General features: G+C 32.4%; 1 protein-coding gene across 1 annotated transcript; it reads right to left on the minus strand.

Annotated features, from left to right (window-relative positions):
* Positions 1–448: 448 nt before the first annotated feature.
* LOC124186677 lies at positions 449–2575 on the minus strand. Its single transcript, XM_046578559.1, has one exon. The coding sequence runs from the start codon at positions 2573–2575 to the stop codon at positions 449–451; it is 2127 nt and encodes a 708-aa protein (XP_046434515.1).
* Positions 2576–25000: the final 22425 nt, after the last annotated feature.

Below are 25000 nucleotides of genomic sequence, written 5' to 3' on the forward strand. Positions count from 1 at the left end.
AGTTCGTAAGAATGGTAACGAGTTTCAGCGTCTATGGTACGTTTGCTATAATAAGCGACGGGATGTTTTTCTTTTTCAACACATTGTAACAATACGGCACCATACCCGAGAGCACTAGCATCGGTATGTAGTTCGATTGGAAGATTAGGGTCGAAAATTCCCAGTAACGGTTCTGATGTTAAATAACTGACAAGCTTGGCCCTGGCGTCAGTGTGTACGTCTGTCCATGTAATCGTTTTGGAACTACCTGCTGTAAGTTTGTATAAAGGAGCAGCCACTTGTGAAAATCTTGGTATAAATCTACGAAAATAGGATGCTAACCCTAACAATTGCCTTACCTGGGTCCGTGTCTCAGGAATATGTGATTGCACCAGGGCTTCGATTTTTCGAAGGTTGGGCCTCAACTCTCCATGTGACACAGTGTACCCCAGATAATCAATTTTTGTTTTCAAAAATTGAATGAAAATCCTTTCTCCGCAAGTCTTGCCATCACGACTGCCAACCTATCCAAAGCTTCCTGTGCAGTTCTACCGAGTATAAGAACATCATCCAAATAAACAATCGCAAAAGAATATCTCAATTCACCCAAAGCGTTATTGATTGCTCTCTGATATACGGCAGGTGCATTCATTAGCCCGAATGGCATTGTTAAATATTCAAACTGTCCGTCCGGTGTAATAAAAGCAAGCTTTTCTATTGAATTTTCTTTCACAGGTATCTGATGAAAGCCTGCCGTCCTATCTAATGACGAGAAATAGTACGCACCGCACAGTCGATCTAATTGATCTTGAATCAACGGTAGCGGATAACGATCTGCTACTGTATTGGCGTTTAACTCCCGAAAATCCACACACAATCTATCTGATCCATCCTTTTTCTTAACTAAGATAATTGGACTAGAAAACGGACTCCTGCTTTCTCGAACGATTCCTGCCTCAAGCATTTTATTTACCATATGTCTAACACTCTCACGCTCTAAAATTCCTAGCTTATAAGGTCTTCGCTGTACAATTTTATTTTCATCTTTCAGTCTAATCTCAAAGCTGCCAGATGTTACACGAATCCTAGGAGTATCAACACTCATATGTTCCGCGTGCAGTCTTAACAATTTCAAAAGTGATTCTCTCATCTCTTCCACATCGCAATCTACAGTATCAAAATTAGTAGTTGCAACACACGCACCAACAAACTTGTGTAATTTTGCAAATTTAACTATGGTTCCATCTAATGTGACTGAGATACCATTTGCTAATAATTCTTTACCCAGAATTATTTTTGTGGACAAACTTTCGTCCGGTACTACATATAAATCAATTCCAACATTGATGCTATTCAACTCTGCACACACTGAGATCATCTCACGGCAATCCACATACCCATTTCCTAAGCCCCTCAAACGCATACAAACGACTTGTCTTTTACCAGGCAACCTCTCCGCCAAACTCTCTGTTACAAGAGAACAGTCCGAACCAGAGTCAAAGATGAACGTCAACACCTTACCGTCAGCAAGCTTCAGAGTATTCTCAGTGGAGGTAGAATGACAAAGCCTCACTACCTTCTCATTCTTCTTAGGGCAACTCGGGGCAATGTGTCCCTCTTCCTTACAGTTGTAGCAGGTTATCGGCTTCTTTGACCCCAAACCTCTACCGTCCAGTTCCTTGATGACCCGTGAGTAACTGCCATGCTGTGTCTGCAGAGCTGATCGACATTCGGCCTTTCGATGTCCTTTTCTTCCACAATTGTAGCACTCGATGTCAAAACGGTGCGATTTGCCATCTCGCGGCGCCAAAGTCTTAGTATGTGGACCAGGGGCTCTGGAGGATTCACGCGGTTCATGGAAGTCGGTCGTTCGTCCATCAAGGTACGCCATCGCTTCTTGTAGGCTTTTAGGAGATTCTCGCACAAAGATGTTGCGAACAAATCTATTTTGCGCCGAATATGATAATCCCGTAAGTTGAGTTGCAGTCTCGTCCACCGTTTTTCTCTCGTTGAGCCACGCTTTTAATTTTCTCCCTTTCTTCATAAAATTTTCTAGTGTAAACTCTGCGTCTTCCATCCAAATCGTGGGCAGCTCCGATGCAACGTTCTTATTTTTAGCATACGCACTTAAAAACTCAGAACGTATTTCTACCCAGCTTTTTCCTGAGGGATCCATACCAGTGAACCACTGTGCCGCTTCGTCTTTAAATGCTTTCGCCAAATGCTGGACAATTTCATAATCATCAGGATTATAACGGCGAATCCACTCGTCAACCATTTTCACCCAACCATTCGCGTCAGTCGTTTTCGGATCAAATTTGATGAGATCCATCGGAACACGTTCTCGTCTGGAAAGCAGTGCAAGCAGTCGCAGATTTTCCCCCTCCAATCTTGCCTGACGTTTTCTGTACCTACGTCTTCCGTGCTTCCTTCTTCGCAAATCATCGGAATGTTCAGATTCCGATGTCGTCGGGGATCGGTGATTTCTTTTTCGTTTTCGAAAAGTTTCTACTCTGCCTGTGTCACTCTTTGCACTTCTCCTCACACTTTCTTCTACATCTTCTGCCACACTGAAATCTTCCTCGTTTCGTTCCATCTCTACCTCGAAAATTTGATTTTTTTTTACTTCTACACGCTTAAACGTTCTTTATCCCACTTCTGATGTCAGATATACAGAGTGAAATGAAGAGTATAACACAATTTATTTAATTGTGAACCGCAGAGGCACGGTACAACACAACGTTATTCAAATCGTTTGAAAATTATTCTAAAAGAAGTAACCAAGTTGAACAAGAACAGAACAAATTCAACCAAAACAAGTTCCATCAACGTCATACAACCGGTGATCAAAATATGACAAAGACACAATATCGTGATGCGACATATATATATATATGCAGACACACAATGTATATATATATTTAGTTGTATACTCGTATATTTATATTATACATTAATATACAGAATATAAATAGAGGTCATTAGGTTATTGAATTTATTGAAATGAGAAATGATTTATTAAAATGAATTATTTTTCTTAAATTGAAGAAAAATTAATTTTCAAAAATTGAAAATATGAAATTAAGTGAATAGTAATTTATCCATCTGTATGTTTTCACTAAATTTCATAATTATTTCCAATTTAATGTATAAATGTTTCAAATTACAATTTATAAAGTGAATTGAATGGCATTTTTCTAGAGACTAATATTTTTATTCCAATTCATATGTGGGCAGATGATTAAGAAATATATAGGATTTTTGTGATGATTAAATATCATTTTAAAAAATTTGAGTAATGTAAAAAAAAATTTTTTTTAAATTTCTCTTTTTCTAAAAGTAAATGAAAATTCATAATATGTATATATATATATATATATATATATATATATATATATATATACACACACACATATATAAATATATATTTATATATGTTCATATGATTCATTGATATAATAAGATATCAATAGAGGTAATTGAGTTAAATAATTTAATAGATTCAAAAATGATTTATGGGAATGAATTATTTTTCTGAAATTGAAGGGAAATCAATTTTTAAAAATTAAAAATATGAAAATATGAAAATAATAATTCATCTATCTGTATGTTTTCGGTAAATCCCATATTTATTTCTAATTAATTGTATAAATGTTCCGAATTACAATTCATAAAGTGAATTCAATGGGATTCTTCTGAGCAATGATATTTTCATTTTGAATAATATTCAAGCAGATAATCGAAAAATATATAGGATTTTTCTCATAATTATATATAATTTAAAAAAAATTGAATAACGTTAAAATTTTTTTTTTCAAAAATTTCTCTTTTCCCAAGAGTGAGTCAAAAATTATATTATACATATATATAAATATATATATATATACATATATATACATATATATATGTATGCATAAACACAATATATATATATATATATTTATATATATTTATATTATACATTAATATACAGAATATAAATAGAGGTCATTAGGTTGATTGATTTGTTCAAATAAGAAATGATTTATTTGAATGAATTATTTTTCTCAAATTGAAGAAAAATTAATTTTCAAAAATTAAAAATATGAAATTGAATAAATAATGACTTATCTATCTGTATGTTTTCTCTGAATTTTATAATAATCACTAATTTTTTGTGTAAATGTTTCAAATTACAATATACAAAGTGAATTGAATGGCATTTTTCTAAAGAATAATATTTTTATTTCAATTAATATGTGGGCAGATGATTAAAAAATATATAGGATTTTCGTAATAATTGAATATCATTCTGAAAAATTTTAATAATGTAAAAAAAATTTTTTTAAAAATTTCTCTTCTTCTGAAAGTAAATGAGAATTCATAATACATATATATATATATATATATATATATATATATATGTATATATATATACACACACACGTATATAAATATTTATTTATATATGTTCATATTATACATGATATAATAAAATATCAATGGAGGTAATTGAGTTGAATAATTTAATAGAATGAAAAATGATTTATTTGAATGAATTATGTTTCTTAAATTGAAGGAAAATCAATTTTTAAAAATCAAGAATATGAAAATAAAAGAATAATAATTTATTTATCCGTATGTTTTCGGTAAATTCCATAATTATTTCTAATTAATTGTATGAATGTTCCGAATTACAACTTATAAAGTAAATTCAGGGTGATTCTCCTGAAGAATAATATTTTCATTTCAATTAATATTTGAGCAGATAATCAAAAAATATATAGGATTTTTCTCATAATTATATTTAATTTAAAAAAATTTGAATAACGTAAGAATTTTTTTTTTTCAAAAATTTCTCTTTTTCCAAAAGTGAGTCAAAAATTAGAATATACATATATATATTTATATATGTATGTATATATGTATATATATATATATGCACACACACAATATATATATATATTTTCATGTGTTTATATTATACATTAATATACATAATATGAATAGAGGTCATCAGGTTAATGGATTTATTAAAATAAGAAATGATTTATTCAGATAAATTATTTTTCCTCAATCATTGAAAAATTAATTCTTAAAAATTAGAAATATGAAATTAAATAAATAATAATTGATCTATCTGCATGTTTTCTCGAAATTTATAATTATTTCCAAATTATTGTATAAATGTTCCAAATTACAATTTATAAAGTGAATTAAATGGCATTTTTCTGAAGAATAATATTTTTATTTCAAATAATATGTGGGTAGATGATTAAAAGGTATATAGGATTTTTGTAATAATTAAATATGATTTCAAAAAATTTGAATAATGTAAAAAAAATTTTTTTGGAAATTTCTCGATTTCTGAAAGTAAATGAAAATTCATAATATACATATTAGGGTGCTTTTTTTTTGGACCATATTTTTTTTTCGGTCCCATCGTGAAATTTTGTAGGCAATACAACAAAAAAAATTCCCTAAAAGATTGAGCCCTTAATATTAATATTAAGTACTCGCCCAAGGCATGTAAAAATTTCCCGCTTAAAATACACGTAAACTTCAATTTTTTTCTTTAAAACATCTACAGTTCAGAGGCATTCTATGTTGTAGTCTAAGACGTCAGTAGGTTTTCTTCGGAATGAAATGCTCTACAAAAGTGCTCATTGCGGTGAAGTCGTAACTCACACCGGCGAAGTCGTACGGGCCACCCAAACCCAATTTTTTCATGAAATTCTTGTCTTTTTGCCCGTATCTCGTAAATAACAAGAGCTACAAAAAAAAAATTTCAACAAATTTGTAGGAAATTTAATTTCCTACAAAAAAGTTTCAGAAAACCAAATTGCTAACATTGATATTTATTGAGATATTGGGCTTTTAAAGTGAGGAAGTATTGAATTTTCATGAATTATTGAGTATTGTCGAATATTTTTTTGTTTTGTAGCTCTTGTCATTACAATTACAATTCTTGTCATTACAAATACAATTCTTGTCATTACAATTACAAGAGCTACAATACAAAAAAATATTCGACAATCAATAATTCGACAATTGAACTCAATAATTCATGAAAATTCCATACTTCCTTACCTCAAAAGCCCAATATCTCAATAAATATCGATGTTAGCAATTTGGTTTTCTGAAACTTTTTTGTAGGAAATTAAATTTTCTACAAATTTGTTGAAAATTTTTTTTTGTAGCTCTTGTTATTTACGAGATACGGGCAAAAAGACAAGAATTTCATGAAAAAATTGGGTTTGGGTGGCCCGTACGACTTCGCCGGTGTGAGTTACAAAAAAAATTGACAATTTTTTATTTTGAAAAATATATTGAGAATATCATTCAGTATGGCAAAAAAAAAAATTCATGAAATTTCAAGCCCTTAATATTAACTTTAAAAGGTCTATCACCCCTATTTTTGATTTTTAGTGATAACTTGATGTTTTACATCAGAACTGTCGAAATATTGAAGAAAAAAAATTTATGTTTACTTATCCCTTTATAAAATAAAATTCCCTACAAAACAGGTCTGATTTTAGATTTTTGTCAGACAAGCCGTTCCCGAGTAATTAAGCTTAATGAATTGATATAATTTCTCGATTATCTCTCGATTATTTCTCGATTAATTCTCGAGAAATTATATCAATTTATTAAGCCTAATTACTCGGAAACGGCTTGTCTGACAAAAATCTATAATCAGACCTTTTTTGTAGGGAATTTAATTTTATAAAAGGATATGTGAACATAAATTTTTTCACTTCAATATCTCGGCAGTTCTGACGTAAAACATCAAATTATTACTTAAAATCAAAAATAGCGATGATAGACCTCTTAAAGTTAATATTGAGGGCTTAAAATTTCACGACATTTTTTTTTGCCATACTGAATGATATTCTCAATATATTTTTCAAAAAAAAAAATAGTCAATTTTTTTGGCCCAGTCTAATATATGTATATATATATATATATATATATACACACACACACATGTATAAATATATATTTATATATGTACATATTATACATTGATATACATTGATATAATAAAATATCAATGGAGGTAATTGAGTCAAATAATTTAATAGAATGAAAAATGATCTATTCAAATAAATTATTTTTCTCGAATCGAAGGAAAATCAATTTTTAAAAATCAAAAATATGAAAATGAAAGAATGATAATTCATCTATCTGTATGTTTTCGGTAAATTCCATAATTATTTCTAATTAATTGTATGAATGTTCCGAATGACAATTTATAAAGTAAATTTGATGGGATTCTCCTAAAGAATAATATTTTCATTTCAATTTATATTTGAACAGATAATCAAAAAATAAATGTGATTTTTCTCAAAATTATATTTAATTTCAAAAAATTTGAATGACGTAAAAATTTTTTTTCCAGAGATTTCTCTTCTCCCAAAAGTAAGTCAAAAACTGAAATATACAAATATATTGTTACAAAGGGTAAAATCACCCGTTTTGCCCCCTCTTCAGTGATCTAGTAGTCGGCATAGATTAAAGACGTTTTTAAACCTCTTATGTCTTCAAAAAGAATAAGGTTGCTGCGCCAACCGATATTATTGTAAAAACAGTCTTGTTTCAGACTTTAAATGAGAAACACGTATCTTGCATTAAAAGCATTTTTCACGATATTCTATTCACGCTTTTGATTTTTTTCAATTTGATAATAAGTAAACTCGCGGATCCATATTTTATTAACGTAACGTCGAAGTACGTTACATTTGGTGTCGGAAGCGGGATCTTGAGTTCTTATTAATCCAGTTGATTCAGTGCGTGAAATACGTGAAATAAACTATGAGTAGCGGTCGTTTGACACGCTCTCGTCGTCGGGAAAGTGGCGGAGAAGAACATTCTATTACCGAAAATCCGCGGGCTCCCGAATTAATTTGTGCACCTTCAGTGGACTCTTTACCTGTCCCTACGATGGCCACAGTCTCACAAATCGACCTACTAGAGATTATGAGACATCAACAAGAAGCTGTTACTCAACATCAACAACAACTAATCCAGCTGCTTCAAGAACAACAAGAACAACGAAGGCGAGAAGGGGAGGCTCGAGAGCGTTCCGAGACTAGTCTTCACGTACTGCTCCGTACAACTGTGGCGGCTCTTCAGTCCGTTCATCAAATGAGCGGCACTGGAGGACCAGCTGTTACACCGCAGGGTTCCAGAGTTGGTACTCCGCTTCCCTCTCCTGTTCCCTCTCCTGTTCCAGTTCCTACTGTTCAGGAGGTCCCACATTCAGGTCGAACCCAGGATGTTCCTGAATCAAGGTCTGTGCCTTTTATTAGGAGAGTAGATGAATCTCCAATTAGTAGAACGAGAGTAAATAATGAGGCTGGTTTTTCCGAGTCTTTGACCCAGGTTCGGCCTCAATGTTCTCATTTTAATCAATTAAATAATTCGAGATTTCCTGAGGTTGCTTCTCAGATTAACGAGAAACCTCTTTATCCTTTGAAACCGCCAATTTTTGACGGAAAAATTCCATGGGCAGATTATGAACGTCAGTTTAATACGATTGCTAAACATAACCAGTGGGACTCCGCCATCAGGGCCCACAGTCTTGCCTCTTGTCTTCGAACGCCGGCTTTGAATGTTTTAACGGCATTGTCTGAGGAAGAAATTTCCGATTATGAGAAACTTAGTTCTGCACTCAAATTGAGATATGGAAATGACCACTTGACGAAACTGTACACGGCACAATTACAGACAAGAAGACAGGGACGAGACGAAGACCTCGCGTCTCTTAGTCAAGATATTGAACGGCTTTCTCGTATAGCTTTGCCAGATCACGAGCCGTCTCGTAATTTATTAGCAACACAAGCTTTTTTAAATGCGATCAATGATCTAGAGATTAAAATGGCCGTTGGAACTTTGGGCCTCACTTCTCTGCGGGAGGCAACGGCCAAGGCCCTCGAGGTGGAGGCAATGAGGAAACAATATTTTGGACCGAGCAAGCTTCGTTCGATTGAGGTGTCCGAGAATACCTCAAAAAGACGAAGTTTTGAACACTCGGAGGAATCAAAACCTCAGAATTATAAAAATAGAAATAACGGTAACAATTTTAAACCAAGAAATCGAGGTTCTTTTCAAAACCAACAAAACAAGCGTGTAAATAAGAACGCGGTCATGACGAGTCAAACCGGCTTGACCTGTTTATTTTGTCATAAAATAGGACATGATGCTAATCATTGCTTTTTACTTAAAAAGAATAGTAGAGAACCGATGCAAGGCTCGAATCCAAACTCTTATAATTGGCGTAAGAAAAATATAGAAATAGGGGAAGCAAATCCTCAATCGAGTTCTTCAACAGGAACTTACCCAAAAAACTAATTTCAGATGATTTGTCAGGGCGAAAATCATCGCAGATTGTTGGTAGTAAAAGCCCTCTTAGAGAACAGTTTTTAATTAGAAGTCTACGACAGTCTGGTCTTTACGCGCGCGGTACTGTTAATGGCGTCGATTGTCTGTGGGTAATAGACACGGGCGCCGAAGTAACCGTAGTTCAATCGGATCTCTTTAAATTCGATGACCAGATTGTTCCCTCTTTTTCTCTGCGTACAGCCACTGGAGAGACGACCCCGGTTTTGAGACAGGTTACTGTCCAAATCAACCTTTTTGGGTGTATTGACTCTCCACATGAGGTTTTTATAGCAGATATAGAGGATGAAGGTATTTTGGGAATAGACTTTCTTACAGCTCATAACTGTGTTATCTCGACTAAGAGAAATTCACTAGTTTCAAACAATCGCGAAATAACTCTTTGTACAAATAGAAATGGAATTTATTGGACCCCTCCTAGAATTCGAGAAATAGAACTTTCGGAGGAAGATTTGCAACAACATTTTCCTTTACATTTGCAGAGCCTTGTTGAGAAATCTTCGATTTCGTTAAATTCAGCTCAGGAAGAATCGTTTAAATCTCTTTTGCTAGAATTTATAGATTCTTTCGCCAAAGATAGTGGTGATGAGGGCCGATGTACTTCTGTCAAGCACAAGATCGACGTCGGAGAGAGTTCACCATTAAAACAAGCTCCTCGAAGACTCGCTCTCAACGCTCGAAAAGAGGTTAAGAAGCTTGTGGAAGACATGCTAAAAAACGATGTTATTGAACCATCGTCTAGTCCCTGGGCCTCACTAATCGTCCTTGTTAATGAAAAGGACGGATCCAAACGATTTTGTATCGATTACAGAAAGCTGAACGATATAACAAAAAAAGATTCTTACCCTCTACCCAGAATCGACGAGACATTCGACCTGATAGCTGGTGCAACTTGGTTCAGCACCATAGACCTTTAGAGCGGATACTGGCAGGTCGAAATGGATCCTCTAGATAAAGAAAAAACAGCTTTTGTTACGGGCTTAGGTGGATTATGGCAGTTCAAGGTTATGCCGTTTGGTTTGAGTAATGCCCCGGCTACCTTCGAACGAATGATGGAGGCTGTTCTCTATGGGCTCACTGGCAAAGTATGCCTCGTTTATTCAGACGATGTAATCGTTGTTGGCAAGAACTTTGAAGAAGAAGTTCAAAATCTCAGACAAGTTTTCGCTAGGCTGAAGCAAGCAGGTCTGACAATGAGCCCGAAAATATGCCATCTGTTCCAGAAAGAAGTAGGCTTCCTGGGACATATCGTTTCAGCACAAGGTGTGAAGACCGACCCATCCAAAATAGAGAAGGTTTCTTCTTGGCCGACACCTAAGAATAAAGAACAAGTTCAAAGCTTTTTAGGCTTTTGTATGTATTACAGAAGATTTGTAAAAGGTTTCGCTAGTATAGCTAAACCTCTCCATCCTTTGACCGGAATCAAGATTCCTTTTGACTGGACCCCGGAATGCGAAAAGGCTTTCAAGAAATTAAAGGAAAATCTTATTTCTTCGACGATTTTAGCTTATCCAGAGGTCGAAATTCCTTTTATTTTAGATACGGATGCCTCTATTTTAGGAATAGGCGGGGTTCTGTCACAAATTCAGGGAGGTCAAGAGAGAGTGATAAGCTATTTCAGCAGAGTTTTGAGTAAAACCGAGAGGAATTATTTTGTCACTCGTAGAGAGCTTTTAGCTGTCGTTAAGACCGTAGTACATTTTCACCATTATCTGTACGGTAGGAAATTTTTGATACGTATAGATCATGCTTCTCTCAGGTGGCTACTTTTGTTTAAATCTCCCGAAGGTCAGGTAGCTAGATGGTTAGAAAGGCTCGGTCAGTACGATTTTGATATTCGTCATCGAGCAGGAATTCATCATGGAAACGCCGATGCTCTCTCTCGAAGACCCTGCGAGGAAATGCCAGAGTATAAACAGTGTGCACGATTAGAGAAAAATCGTGACCCCTCTCTTATAATACGGAAGATTTCTTTCGAAAATAACCAGGAGGAATGGAGAAAATCGCAACAAGAGGACGACAGTTTGAATCAAGTGAAGTCTTGGAAAGGAGCAGAAACTCGCCCGGACTGGCAGGATATATCTTTAGCCGAGCCAGATTTGAAAATTTATTGGGCTCAATGGGACTCTATTCTTTCAATTGCTGGAATTTTATACCGAAAATGGGAATCTGCAGACTTGAAAGAAATCAGGTTGCAACTTTTGGTTCCCAGGTCACGAGTTCCAGAGATTCTTGCTCTTTATCATGATTCTCCTGCAGGCGGACACTTCGCGTCAAATAAAACTCTGGGCAGAATTCGCAACTTCTACTTTTGGCCCCGTTGCCGGATGGACGTTGAAGATTGGTGTCGAAGATGTCGAATCTGCACGGCAAAGAAAGGACCTCGAGCGAAGGGACAAAGCTCTCTTCAAATTTACAACGTGGGAGCTCCATTTGAAAGGATAGCAATGGATATTCTTGGACCTTTCCCGATAACCCATTCTGGAAATAAATATGCTTTGGTTATTGCTGATTATTTTACCAAGTGGCCAGAAGTGGTTTCTCTCGCTGATCAAGAAGCCTCTACTGTAGCACAGGCATTCGTTAAAGAATTTATTTGTAGACACAGAGTTCCTCTAGAACTTCATACTGATCGAGGCCGAAATTTTGAGTCAAGCTTAATGAAAGAGGTTACTCAGATTTTAGGGGTTAGAAAAACTCGTACAACTCCTTTGCATCCGCAATCTGACGGCATGATAGAGCGTCTGAATCGGACTTTGCTACAATATTTATCGTCCTTCGTAGAACAGAATCAGAGAGACTGGGACTCCTGGATCCCTTTCTTCCTCTTATCTTACAGATCTGCGATTCATGAAACGACGAAGCAGACGCCAGCCCTCATGCTTACTGGAAGAAATCCTCGACTTCCGTCAGATTCAGAGAAAGGCCCTGTTCCTGTGCAAAGACAACATCAAACAGATTATGCCGTTTCATTACAACAACGTTCAGAAGAAATTCATCACTTTGCTAGGAATAGAATTTCTATGGCTTCAGATAAATTGAAAACTCGTTATGATATACGAGCCAGAGATTTAAAATTTAATCCTGGAGATTCTGTCTGGCTCTTTCAACCTCGAAGACAGAAAGGACGATGTCCAAAGCTACAGGGAGATTGGGAAGGCCCTTACTTAGTGGTTAACTGGATAAATGATGTTGTTTATAGAATCCGAAGATCTCCTTATTCGCGTCAAAAAGTGGTTCACTTGGATCGACTTGCTCCATTTGGAGAAGATCAACCTGGAACAGTCTCTCCAAGACCAGGGACATCCTTCGAGGTTAGATCTTCAAACGAACACCCTTGACGACTGTGATCGACTTGACCTTCTTTACAGTCGGTTATCGATTGGGAGAAGAATTTACCTTTTGGAATTCGTTTGAATGAAACTCGACCGCTTACGATTATTATTGAAGGAAATATCGGATGCGGAAAAACAACTTTCACCAAGAGGTTTTTAGCAGATCGCCAGGTCTGTACACTTTCAGAACCTCTTGAAGAATATCGAAATGTAGCTGGAATTAATCTTCCAGATTTGATCTATCAGAACCCAGATCGTTATTGCTATTATTTTCAGCATTTCGCTCAAATGGTTATGTTAGATAGACATCTGCAGACGACTTCATTGCCTGTAAAGGTGATGGAAAGATCGATATTCAGTAGCAATTGTTTTGTAGAAGCTCGTCGAAGGTTAGGTAATTTTCGCGACTTCGAATCTCATTTATTGACAAAAAATTTTGATCCTCTCATTCGCTCGTCTGAGCTCAGAGTGGATTTGATTGTTCATTTGCGAGTTTCCCCAGAAACTTCTTTTGCTCGAGTTAGTTCCCGTTCTCGTGAGAAAGAATCGAGTATTTCTTTAGAGCTACTCAGAACTATTTATGAGGTTCATGAAGATTGGCTAGTAAGACAAACCTTTTCTTCTTTATCGGCTCCTGTTTTAGTTATCAATGCAGAAGCTACGGCCGATCAATTTTTTAAAGATTTTTGTACTTCCTTAACATGCGGATAGTATATAGTTAACTTATAATTGTTTCATTAAGGGATACACCTGGTCAAGTAAAAGATATAAAAAATGATAAAATAGATTTTCGTTATTGAAAAATATAAAGACTGCGAAAGGTTATGTTTTTTTAAAATTCATTTTCTAGCAATCGATATTTTGCGTAGCTGGTCTCCATTCTGTAGGTTCACGGCGTGATGACGCTTAGACGAAATCGGGTTTTGGTCGGCTCGATTTCACGACGTTGAATCCAATGTTGCTTCAAGCGTTGCTCTATAAATAAGAGAGAGTGATTTTAAGATGGGTTTGCCCTTTTCAGTTGGATCTTTTAAATCAGAATTGAATCATTTCTTTTGATTCATAAACTTTTCAAAGAGCTTACTCTTATTATCGTTGAGAAGGAGTCAGATTTCAGCGCGGCTCCAGGGACCGTCGCCGTGTCGATTGGAATTGAGTCCTGGTTAAGTACATTCTTCGGAATCGCGCTTTGTCGACAGGGTGCCGGACAGCAAAGAGGTGGCCTTGTCCGACACTCTGTCGACAAGGTCTGGGGCGATGTGAGATCGGTGGCCCGGAGATCAACAACGATGTTTTCAACAAGAAGTTGTTTGTTTTCGAGAGATCTTTTGTTTTCCTGAGGGTTTTGTTTCCTTCTAGAAATTTCTTCTTCAGAATCGAGTTTTGTGACAGATAGGCTTTGGTTTAATAATGTGAAAAGAGCCACGATTATTTTTCGAGGCCGATGAGCGATTGTTTGATTTTCATATTTTATTAACCTTAAGTGTCAGTTTCTGTGAGTACTTTTTCAGGTAATTTGACACAGCCTTTTCCCATCCAATCTTTCCCCGATTCCTGAGGATAACTGGTGGTCTTATTTTGAAGAAGGATGCAGAAATGATTCAAATAAGATCGTTTCTTTTCTCTTGAATACATATTTCATTTATTTTATTCAAGTATTCTCTAAAATTCACTTAGTGAATTTGAATTGTTATACCACCACTCACATTTGTCCTCCAAACTCTAGGGTGTGCTGTCTCAGAAGAAGCTCTGGATTCAGTCACCCCACTATTTCCTTATTTCCTATGAAGAGAAGTCTGTTTTATCTTATTTGGTCCTGGAATTGTCGGTTCCCGCTTCGATGTTTTCAACCGAACCTGTTTCGGAGGGATGCTTCATGAAGAAGATTGAATTCCTTTCCGACATCAATCTGGGCCGTTGCGGATAACTTTGAATTCATGAAGCCACATAACGCTCATTAACACTAACCTTTATAAAACATGGCACATAAATTTTGGAAATTATTTAATGCTCAACTATCTGCTCAAGGTTTCCTGTGGTTTACCTTGAGACTGTGGGCAAATGCCAGATAGTAAAAAAAGGGAGTTCTGAAATTTTTAGAGCCACAGCTCCAACTCACCTTTGAACACTGACTACTAGACTATTTTTATAATTGTTTCATCTTTCCCGAGTCGGGACGACTCTTTTCCTCGGGGTGGAGTAGTGTTACGAAGGGTGAAATCACCCGTTTTGCCCCCTCTTTAATGATCTAGTAGTCAGCATAGATAAAAGACGTTTATAAACCTCTTATGTCTTTAAAAAGAATAAGGTTGCTGCGCCAACCGATATTATTGTAGAAACAGTCTTGTTTCAGACTTTAAATGAGAAATACGTATCTTGCATTAAAAGCATTTTTTACGATATTCTATTCACGCTTTTGATTTCTCTTAATTTGATAATAAGTAAACTCGCGGATCCATATTTTATTAACGTAACGTCAAAGTACGTTACAATATATATATATGCACACACACTATATATATATATATATTTATATATATTTATATCATACAATAATAAACTGAATATAAATAGAGGTCATTAGGTTAACGGATTTATTAAAATGAAAAATGATTAATTTGAATGAATTTTTTTTCTTAAATTGAAGAAAAATTAATTCTTAAAAATTGAAAATATGAAATCAAATAAATAATTATTTATCGATCTGTATGTTTTCTCTAAATTTCATAATTATTTCTAATTTATTGTACGAATGTTCCAAATTATAATTCATAAAGTGAATTAAATGGCATTCTTCTGAGGAATAATATTTTTATTTCAATAAATATGTGTGCAGATGACTGAAGAATACATAGGATTTCGCTAATAGTTAAATATCATTCTAAAAAATGTAAATAATGTGGAAAAAAATTTTTTTCTAAAAATTTCTTTTTTTCTGAAAGTAAATGGAAATTCATAATATATATATATATATATATGTATATACACACACACATATATAAATACATATTTGTATATGTCCATATTATACATTGATATAATGAAACATCAATGGAGGTACCTAAGTTAAATAATTCAATAGAATGAAAAATGATTAATTCGAACGAATCATTTTTCTTAAATTGAAGAGAAATTATTTTTTAAAAATTGAAAATACGAAAACAAAAAAATCATAATTCATCCATCTGTATGTTTTCTTCAAATTTCATAATCAGTTCTAATTTATTGTATGAATGTGCCAAATTACAATTCATGAAGTGAATCTACTTGCATTTTTCTGAAGAATAATATTTTTATTTCGATTAATATGTAAGCAGGAAATCGGAGAATATATAGGATTTTTCGAATAATTGGATATAATTTTAAAAAATTTAAGGCATGTGGAAAAAATTTTTTTTTTTTCAGAATTTCTCTTCTCTCAAAAGTAAATTGAAAATTACTATACATATATATATATGTATACACTGTAACCAATATTTTTCATACAGTTGTGGGTAAAACGATAGAACGATAATTGGTTACCCTACGGCGCAGTCACTAACCTAAATGATTAGATAGAGAGAGAGATACTAAGGGAAAAAGATACGATTGTTGAGCGCCAGACGCATATGCGTCAAAAATAGATAATTAGAGAAAAAGACGAAGGTAAGGGTAAAGGTAATAGATAAAGATAAGGTCAGGTTCTACGACGGGTTTGCACGGTTTGCTCAGATAGACAAGATAACGGTAGAGGGGCGGAGTCGAATTCAATAGATGAAATAAGAAACAGGTGAAGCAGGAATAATATCAAATATATTAAGCGAGAAGCGATAAGTTTAATGACAAGCAAGTAGCTGAAGAGATTGAGATACAATTATGATAAGTGCGATAATTAACAATAGTTACAGCCAGAGAGAAGCTAAGCGAGAGATTTAACAAATAACGGAACGTTTTCCGAATAAGCGGGAAATATGCGCAAGCTCGCGATACTAAAGGTAATGATTAACACGGTTTTATGATAAATAGGCAGAACACGAAAGGATATACTGTACTTAAATTAAGCAGTAAGCAAATAAACCATAAAATATGAGAAGCGATTATAAACACATGCGAAATACAACAATTGTAATAGTTATCACATTACCAGAATGATCAGAAATAGGCAGACAGGGAATTATGAATTACAAGGTAAATTCAAGCGACAGGTCAAGTAGAAAATTATCATAAGATATAGAGAATATCAGATTATACGTAGCCTCTAGTTTGCGGTAAGTGCCAGAGAAAGAGAGATAATATTCGGTACGATAAGAGGCAATTCAAGATAAGACAAACAATATTCAAGATAATTAATATGCAACGTACGGCAAACCAAATAGACTACGGACAACTACGATCAGCGATATTAGCGAAGAAAATAGTGAAAAAGATGTTATGCGATACGGCACAATACTCCAATGTCAAATGAACGACGAGCGGGACCGCGCAGCGATATAAGATCGCTCCCGCGGTACACACACTTAGATACGATAATCAACGATAATAGGTAAAGAGACAGATAGAAACTCATCAGAGAAAACATAACAAAATAGCAATGCTCAGTAGCTAAGATAAAAATTGATCCTTCAACGGAACGCGCTGCTAGACAGCGATATTAGACATTCAAATATTGCAGAAGAGAAAGATAATAAAATAAAGCAATAGTCACTACAATGCGTAAGTAATAGTCAACCAGTCGCGAAGTTACTTGCAATAAGACAGAGAAAGGGACAAGATAAGAGGTCAGAGAGAATGAGGTACGAGCCCAGGTGGCTCAAGCAGACCAACTGCAAGATAAAGAGAAAAGATACGAGCCCAATTGGCTCAAGCAGACCAACTGCAAGGTAAAGAGAGAAAGAGATAAAGGTAAAGGTACGATATATTGCAAGTAATCTCGTGGCTTCACAAAATAGAAAAGGAACCTCACTTACGTAAAAGAAGATCTAACAGGTGCGAGAGAATGCGATACGATAGCGGTAATTAAGGCGATAACAGGAACACTTGTGAAATTAACGAAAGCTGAAGGTAGGATTAATAAAGGCGCTATTAACGAAACTGGAAGTAGAGTTACTAAAAGAGCGGTTACTAAAAGCACGTCTGCTGTTATCAGTAACTGAACGTAGAGTGACGAGATGAGCGATGATCCTGATTTTCGTCGAGCTGCTGTCACCTGATTCTTTCTAAAATTTGCCCTATTTTTATTGGAACAGCAGGTCGCGTGGCCTGGTCCACGGGTAGGCGGCGATAATCCCTCGCCGCTTGTTTTTCTTTTCCCTCGACGACAGGTATCGAGGTATCGGGAAGTCGGAAGGTGGTTAGAGGTGTTTTCCTTCAGCTATGCGGTATCGTTGGTGAGAGGGGGGGAGGGTCGTACTGCTCATGTGTTGCGATATTGAGGTGTGCGGCAATATTACGTCACCGGTCCTTTGGACTTGCGATCAACTGTACCTCACTCCTTGCTTTACTGGTACTCCCCGTTGAAGCTATTTCGTCGGCGCTGCATCCCGGCCCTCGCTCATCGAAGCCCTCATGCCGGAACGATCTGGTGGTGATGGCCCTCAACACGGATCCCCACACTAGATCCACCAGATCCACGTGGTCAGCATATCATTAGCGTATTCCACGCCGCAGTCCTTCGATAAGACGGTTCGTGAAGAGAAAACCGTCTTCTATTGGATAATCAACGACTTGGTAGATGTTAGGGTCGGTTCAGCTCCAGGCTGATAAGTATCGTCGACGGGAGGCTTTGTTGTGTTTTTGACGCACAGCCCTGTACGCCGCCTAACGATGCATCCAAGCGGCAGAAGCATTCGTTCGTGGTTCGGCTCCTGGCCGATGAGTCTCAAATAGTTGGAGGTGCTGTTGTGCATCACGCACGACCCTTTTCGACAACTAGATAGGCATCCATCGGGAGTGGTTTCAGCGGTATTCGTTCGTCTGTAGTCGGTGGTGGTCGATGTTGAGCTGGTACGTGACCCCTGTCAGGCAGTGTCCTGGTATCCTGACGCGAAGGTCTCGCCGATGGTTCTCGAAGGTCATTACAGAATTAGAAAATAGCATACAATTAGCTTAGTGAAGAAATTTTGACTTGAAGATAATTAGTCGTTCATTTTTGGAGTATTGGCCTCAGACGTGCTTTCGTTGTTTTTAGCGATATCTGCACTTAGGGGAATGAGATAATCGAACAAAGTGACGGGGTACGAAATACCACGTCACAACACACACACATATGGGCTATTCCGCGTCAACCGGATCAGTCATCTCTCGGATATTTTTGTAATTTGGCATGTGGATTGTGTAGGGGGAGTTATTTTTTATTACCAATAACAAATTAGACTCCCATTTTGTTCAAAAATTTATAACTTCGGCAAAAAATTGGGTACAATATTTTTTCATTTCTCAAATTACGCGGAAAGCTCCATAGAATTTAAAAAAAAATACGAAATGTCAAAAAAAAGTTGTTATCAATTGTTTATTTAACAATTAATTTTTCAAAGATTTTTAAAACTGTGACTGACACCATCAAAAAATTTTTTTGAAATTCTGACATGTTTCTTGAACTACACTACAACGTGTGAATTATTTCCAGAGGGGTGTTTTTCTTCGTTTTTGAGTAAAAAATTATCAAAGGTGTCGATGCGCATGAAATTGCGGCGCGCCGAGTCTCTACGTAACCGCGGGCGGCCGGTTGCCGTCCACCGCTGCCTTGCGGTGGCGTCGCAGCGTTATTTTAAAGTCATTTTCACGATGTAGGACATGATTGGAGAATCTGAAAAAAATACTGTACCTTTACAAGGCCTGCTCAAAGCGATAAGTGAAGTTTCAAGAATGTGTTTTTATTTTAAAATAAGTAGCAAGTTATGTAATTATTATCATTTATGTGCACTCTCATGGTGTGTCACCGTTAATTTGAATCTCTGTAATAAAAAAACGGTGAAAAACACATTCTTGAAACTTCACTTATCGCTTCGAGCAGGCCTTGTGAAGGTACAGTATTTTTTTCAGAATCTCCAATCATGTCCTACATCGTGAAAATGACTCCAAAATAACGCTGCGACGCCACCGCGGGGCAGCGGTGGACGACAACCGGCTGCCCGCCGTTACGTAGAGACTCGGCGCGCCGCAATTTCATGCGCATCGACACCGTTAATGATTTTTTACTCGAAAACGAAAGAAAACACCCCTCTGGAATCAATTCACAGGATGTAGTGCAGTTCAAGGAACATGTAAGAGTTTTAAAAAAATTTTCGGATGGTGTCAGTCACTGTTTTGAAAATCTTTGAAACATTAAATGTTGAATAAACAATTGATAACAACTTTTTTTTGACATTTCGTATATTGTTTTAAATTCTATGGAGCTTTCCGCGTGATTTAAAATAAAAAAAAAATATTGTACCTAATTTTTTGCCGAAGTTATGAATTTTTGAAAAAAATGGAAGTCCAAATTGTTATTGTTAATAAAAATCGAATTTTGCATTATGAGATTCGCGCTTTGGCACAGAAATATAACCCCCCCCCACACAAACCACATGCCAAATTAGTAAAATATCTGAGAGATGACTGATCCGGTTGACGCGGAATAGCCCATATATATATATACATATTATGAATTTTCGTTTACTTTTAGAAAAAGAGAAATTTCAAAAAAAAATTTTTTCACATTATTTAAATTTTTTGAAATGATATTCAATTATTACAGAAATCCTATATATTTTTCGATCATCTGCCCACATATTCATTGAAATAAAAATATTATTCTTTAGAGAAATGCCATTTTATTCACTTTATAAATTGTAATTTGGAACATTTATACAATAAATTGGAAATAATTATAAAATTTAGAGAAAACAAACAGATAGATAAATTATTACTTATTTGATTCCATATTTTTGATTGTTAAAAACTAATTTTTCTCTAATTCAAGAAAAATAATTCATTCGAATAAATCATTTCTCATTTTGATAAATCCATCAACCTAATGACCTCTATTTATATTCTGTATATTAATGTATAATATAAATATATATATATTGTGTTCGTGCATATATATATGTATATATATATATGTATCTCATAATGTTTGACTCACTTTTGGGAGGAGAGAAATTTTTGAAAAAGAAAATTTCCACGCTATTCAATTTTTTCAAAATTATATATAATTATGAGAAAAATCCTATATACTTGTTGATTATCTGCTCAAATATTATTCAAAATTAAAATATTATTCCTTAGAAGAATCCCATTGAATTTACTTTCTGAATTGTAATTCGGTACATTTATACAATATATTACAAATAATCATAGAATTTACCGGAAACACACAGATAGATAAATTATTATTCTTTGATTTTTATATTTTTGATTTTCAAAAATTAACTTTTCTTCAATTTTAGAAAAATAATTCATTCAAATAAATCATTTTTCATTCTATCAAATTATTTGACTCAATTACCTCCATTGACATTTTATTATATCAATGTATAATATGAACATATATAAATATATATTTATATATGTGTGTGTGTATATATATATATATATATATATATATATACATTATGAATTTTCATGTACTTTCACGAAAAGAGAAATTTTTAAAAAAATTTTTCTTACATCATTTAAATGTTTTGAAATGATATTTAATTATTGCAAAAATCCTATATATTCTTCAATCATCTGCGCACATATTATTTAAAATAAAAATATTATTCCTCAGAGAAATGCCATTTAATTCACTTTATAAATTGTCATTTGGAACATTTATACAATAAATCAGAAATAATTATAGAATTTAAAGTAAACATATAGATAGATAAATAAGTATTCATTTAATTCCATATTTTTGATTGTTAAAAACTAATTTTTCTTCAATTTGAGAAAATTAATTCATTTAAATAAATCATTTTTCATTTCAATAAATCCATTAACCTAATGAGCTCTTTTTATATTCTGTATATTAAAGCATAATATAAATATATATAAATATATATATATATATATATATATTGTGTTCGTGCATATATATATATATATATATATATATATATATATATATATATATATATATATATATATATATATATATATATATATATATGTATATATATACATATATGTATGTCATAATTTTTGACTCAGTTTTGGGAAAAGAGAAATTTTCGAAAAAAAAAACTTCAACGTTATTCAATTTTTTCAAAATTATATATAATTATGAGTAAAATCCTATATATTTGTTGATTATCTGCTCAAATATTATTCAAAATGAAAATATCATTCTTTAGAAGGATCCCATTGAATTAACTTCCTAAATTGTAATTCGGAACATTTATACAATTAATTACAAATAATTATGGAATTTACCGAAAACATACACATAGATAAATTATTATTCTTTTATTTTTATATTTTTGATTTTTAAGAATTAATTTTCCTTCAATTTTAGAGAAATAATTTATTTCAATGAATCATTCTTCATTCTATTGAATTATTCGACTGAATTACCTCCATTGACATTTTATTATATCAATGTATAATATGAACATATGTAATTATATATTTATATTCGTGTGTGTGTGTATATATATGTATATACATATATATATTATGAATTTTCATTTACTTTCAGAAAAAGAGTAACTTTCAAAAAAATTTTTTGATATATATATATATGTATGTATGTATATATATGTATATCATAATTTTTGACTCACTTTCGGGAAAAGAGAAATTTTTGAAAAAAAAAAAAATTCCAACGTTATTTAATTTTTTTAAAATTATATATAATTATGAGAAAAGTCCCATATATTTTTTGATTATCTGATCAAATAATAATTAGAATGAAAATATTATTCTTTCAAAGAATCCCATTAAATTTACTTCATAAATTGTAATTCGGAACATTCATACAATTAATTAGAAATAATTATGGAATTCACCGAAAACATACAGATAGATAAATTATTATTCATTTAATTTCATATTTTTAATTTTTGGAAATTAATTCTTCTTCAATTTAAGAAAAATAATTCATTCAAATTAATCATTTTTTGTATTAATAAATCCATCAACCCAATGACCCCTATTTATATTTTGTATATTAATGTATAATATACATATATATAAATATATTTATATATTGTGTGCGTGCATATATCGATATATATGTTCATTATAATTTTTGACTCACTTTTGGGAATAGAGAAATTCTTGAAAAAAAAAATATTCACGTTATTCAAATTTTTAAAATTATACATAATTATGAGAAAAATCATATATATTTTTTGAGTATCTGCTCAAATAATAATTAAGATAGAAAATATTATTCTTCAGAAGAATCTCATTAAATTTACTTTAAAAATTGTAATTCGGAACATTTATACAATTGATTAGAAATAATTATGGAATTAATCGAAAACATACAGATAGATAAATTATTATTCCTTCGTTTTCATATTTTTGATTATTAGAAGTCAATTTTCCTTCAATTTATGAAAAATAATTCATTTAAATGGATCATTTTTCATTTGATTGAATTTTCAACTCAATTACCTCTATTGATATTTTATTATATCAATGTATGATATGAACATACATAAATATATATTTATGTATGTGTGTGTGTGTGTGTGTATATATATATATATATATATATATATATATATATATATATATATATATATATATATATATGTATATATATATATATATATATATACACATAATATGAATTTTCATTTACTATTAGAATGAGGGAAATTTTAAAAAAAACTTTTCTCACATTATTTAAATTTTTCAAAATGTTATTCAATTATTACAAAAATCCTATATATTTTTTAATCATCTGCCCACATAACAATTGAAATAAAAATTTTATTTTTTAGAAAAATGCCATTTAATTCACTTTGTAAATTTTAATTTGGACTTTTTATACAATAAATTAGAAATAATTATAAAATATAGAGAATCCATACAAATAGATAAATTATTATTTATTTGATTTCATATTTTTAATTTTCGAGAATTAATTTTTCTTCAATTGAAGAAAATCAATTCATTTAAATGAATCATTTCTTCTTTTGATAAATCCAATAACCTCATGACCTCCATTTATAATCTGTATATTATTGTATAATATGAATGTATATAAACATATATATATATTCATATATATGTATATATATATGTATATTATAATTTTTGACTTACTCTTGGGCAAAGAGAAATTTTTGAAAGAAAAAAATTTCAACGTTTTTCAATTTTTTTAAAATCAAAAATAATCATGGAATTTACCGAAAACATACGGAAAGGTAAATTATTATTCTTTTATTTTCATATTTTTCATTTTTGAAAATTAATTTTCCTTTAATTTTAGAAATATAATTCACTGAAATAAATTATTTTTCATTCTATTAAATTATTTAACTCAATTAACTCCATTGATATTTCATTATATCAATGTATGATATGAACATATATGAATATATATTTATATATGCGGTCGTGTGTATACATATATATATACATATACATTTACATATATATATATATATATATATATATATATATATATATATATATATATATATATATATATTATGAATTTTCATTTACTTTCAAAAGAAAAGAAATTTTAAAAGAATTGTTTTTACATTATTCAAATTTTTTAGAATGATATATAATTATTACAAAAATTGCCCACATATTAATTGAAATAAAAAAATTATTCTTCAGAAAAATGCCATTCAATTTACTTTATAAATTGTAATTTGGATCATTTCTACAATGAATCAAAAATAATTATAAAATTGAAACAAAACATGCAGATAGATAAATTATTATTTATTTAATTCCATATTTTCAATTTTTGAAAATCAGTTTTTTTTCAATTCAAGAAAATAATTCATTTAAATGAGTCATTTCTCATTTTAATAAATCCATTAACCTAATGACCTCTATTCGTATTCTGTAAATTAATGTTGAATACGAATATATATAAATATATATATATATTGTGTGTGTGTTTATTATATCAATGTATAATGTGAACATATATAAATATACATCTATATGCGTGTGAGTGTGTGTGTATATATATATATATACATACATATATACATATACACATACATACATATATATATATATATATATATATATATATATTATGAATTTTCATCTACCTTCAGAAAAAGAGAAATTTTTCAAAAAATTTTTTTACATTATTAAAGATTTTCAAAATGATATATGATTATTACGAAAATCCTATATATTTTTTATTCATCTACCCACAT

This window comes from Neodiprion fabricii, chromosome 7 (genome assembly GCF_021155785.1).
Source record: "Neodiprion fabricii isolate iyNeoFabr1 chromosome 7, iyNeoFabr1.1, whole genome shotgun sequence".
Lineage (NCBI taxonomy): Eukaryota > Metazoa > Arthropoda > Insecta > Hymenoptera > Diprionidae > Neodiprion > Neodiprion fabricii.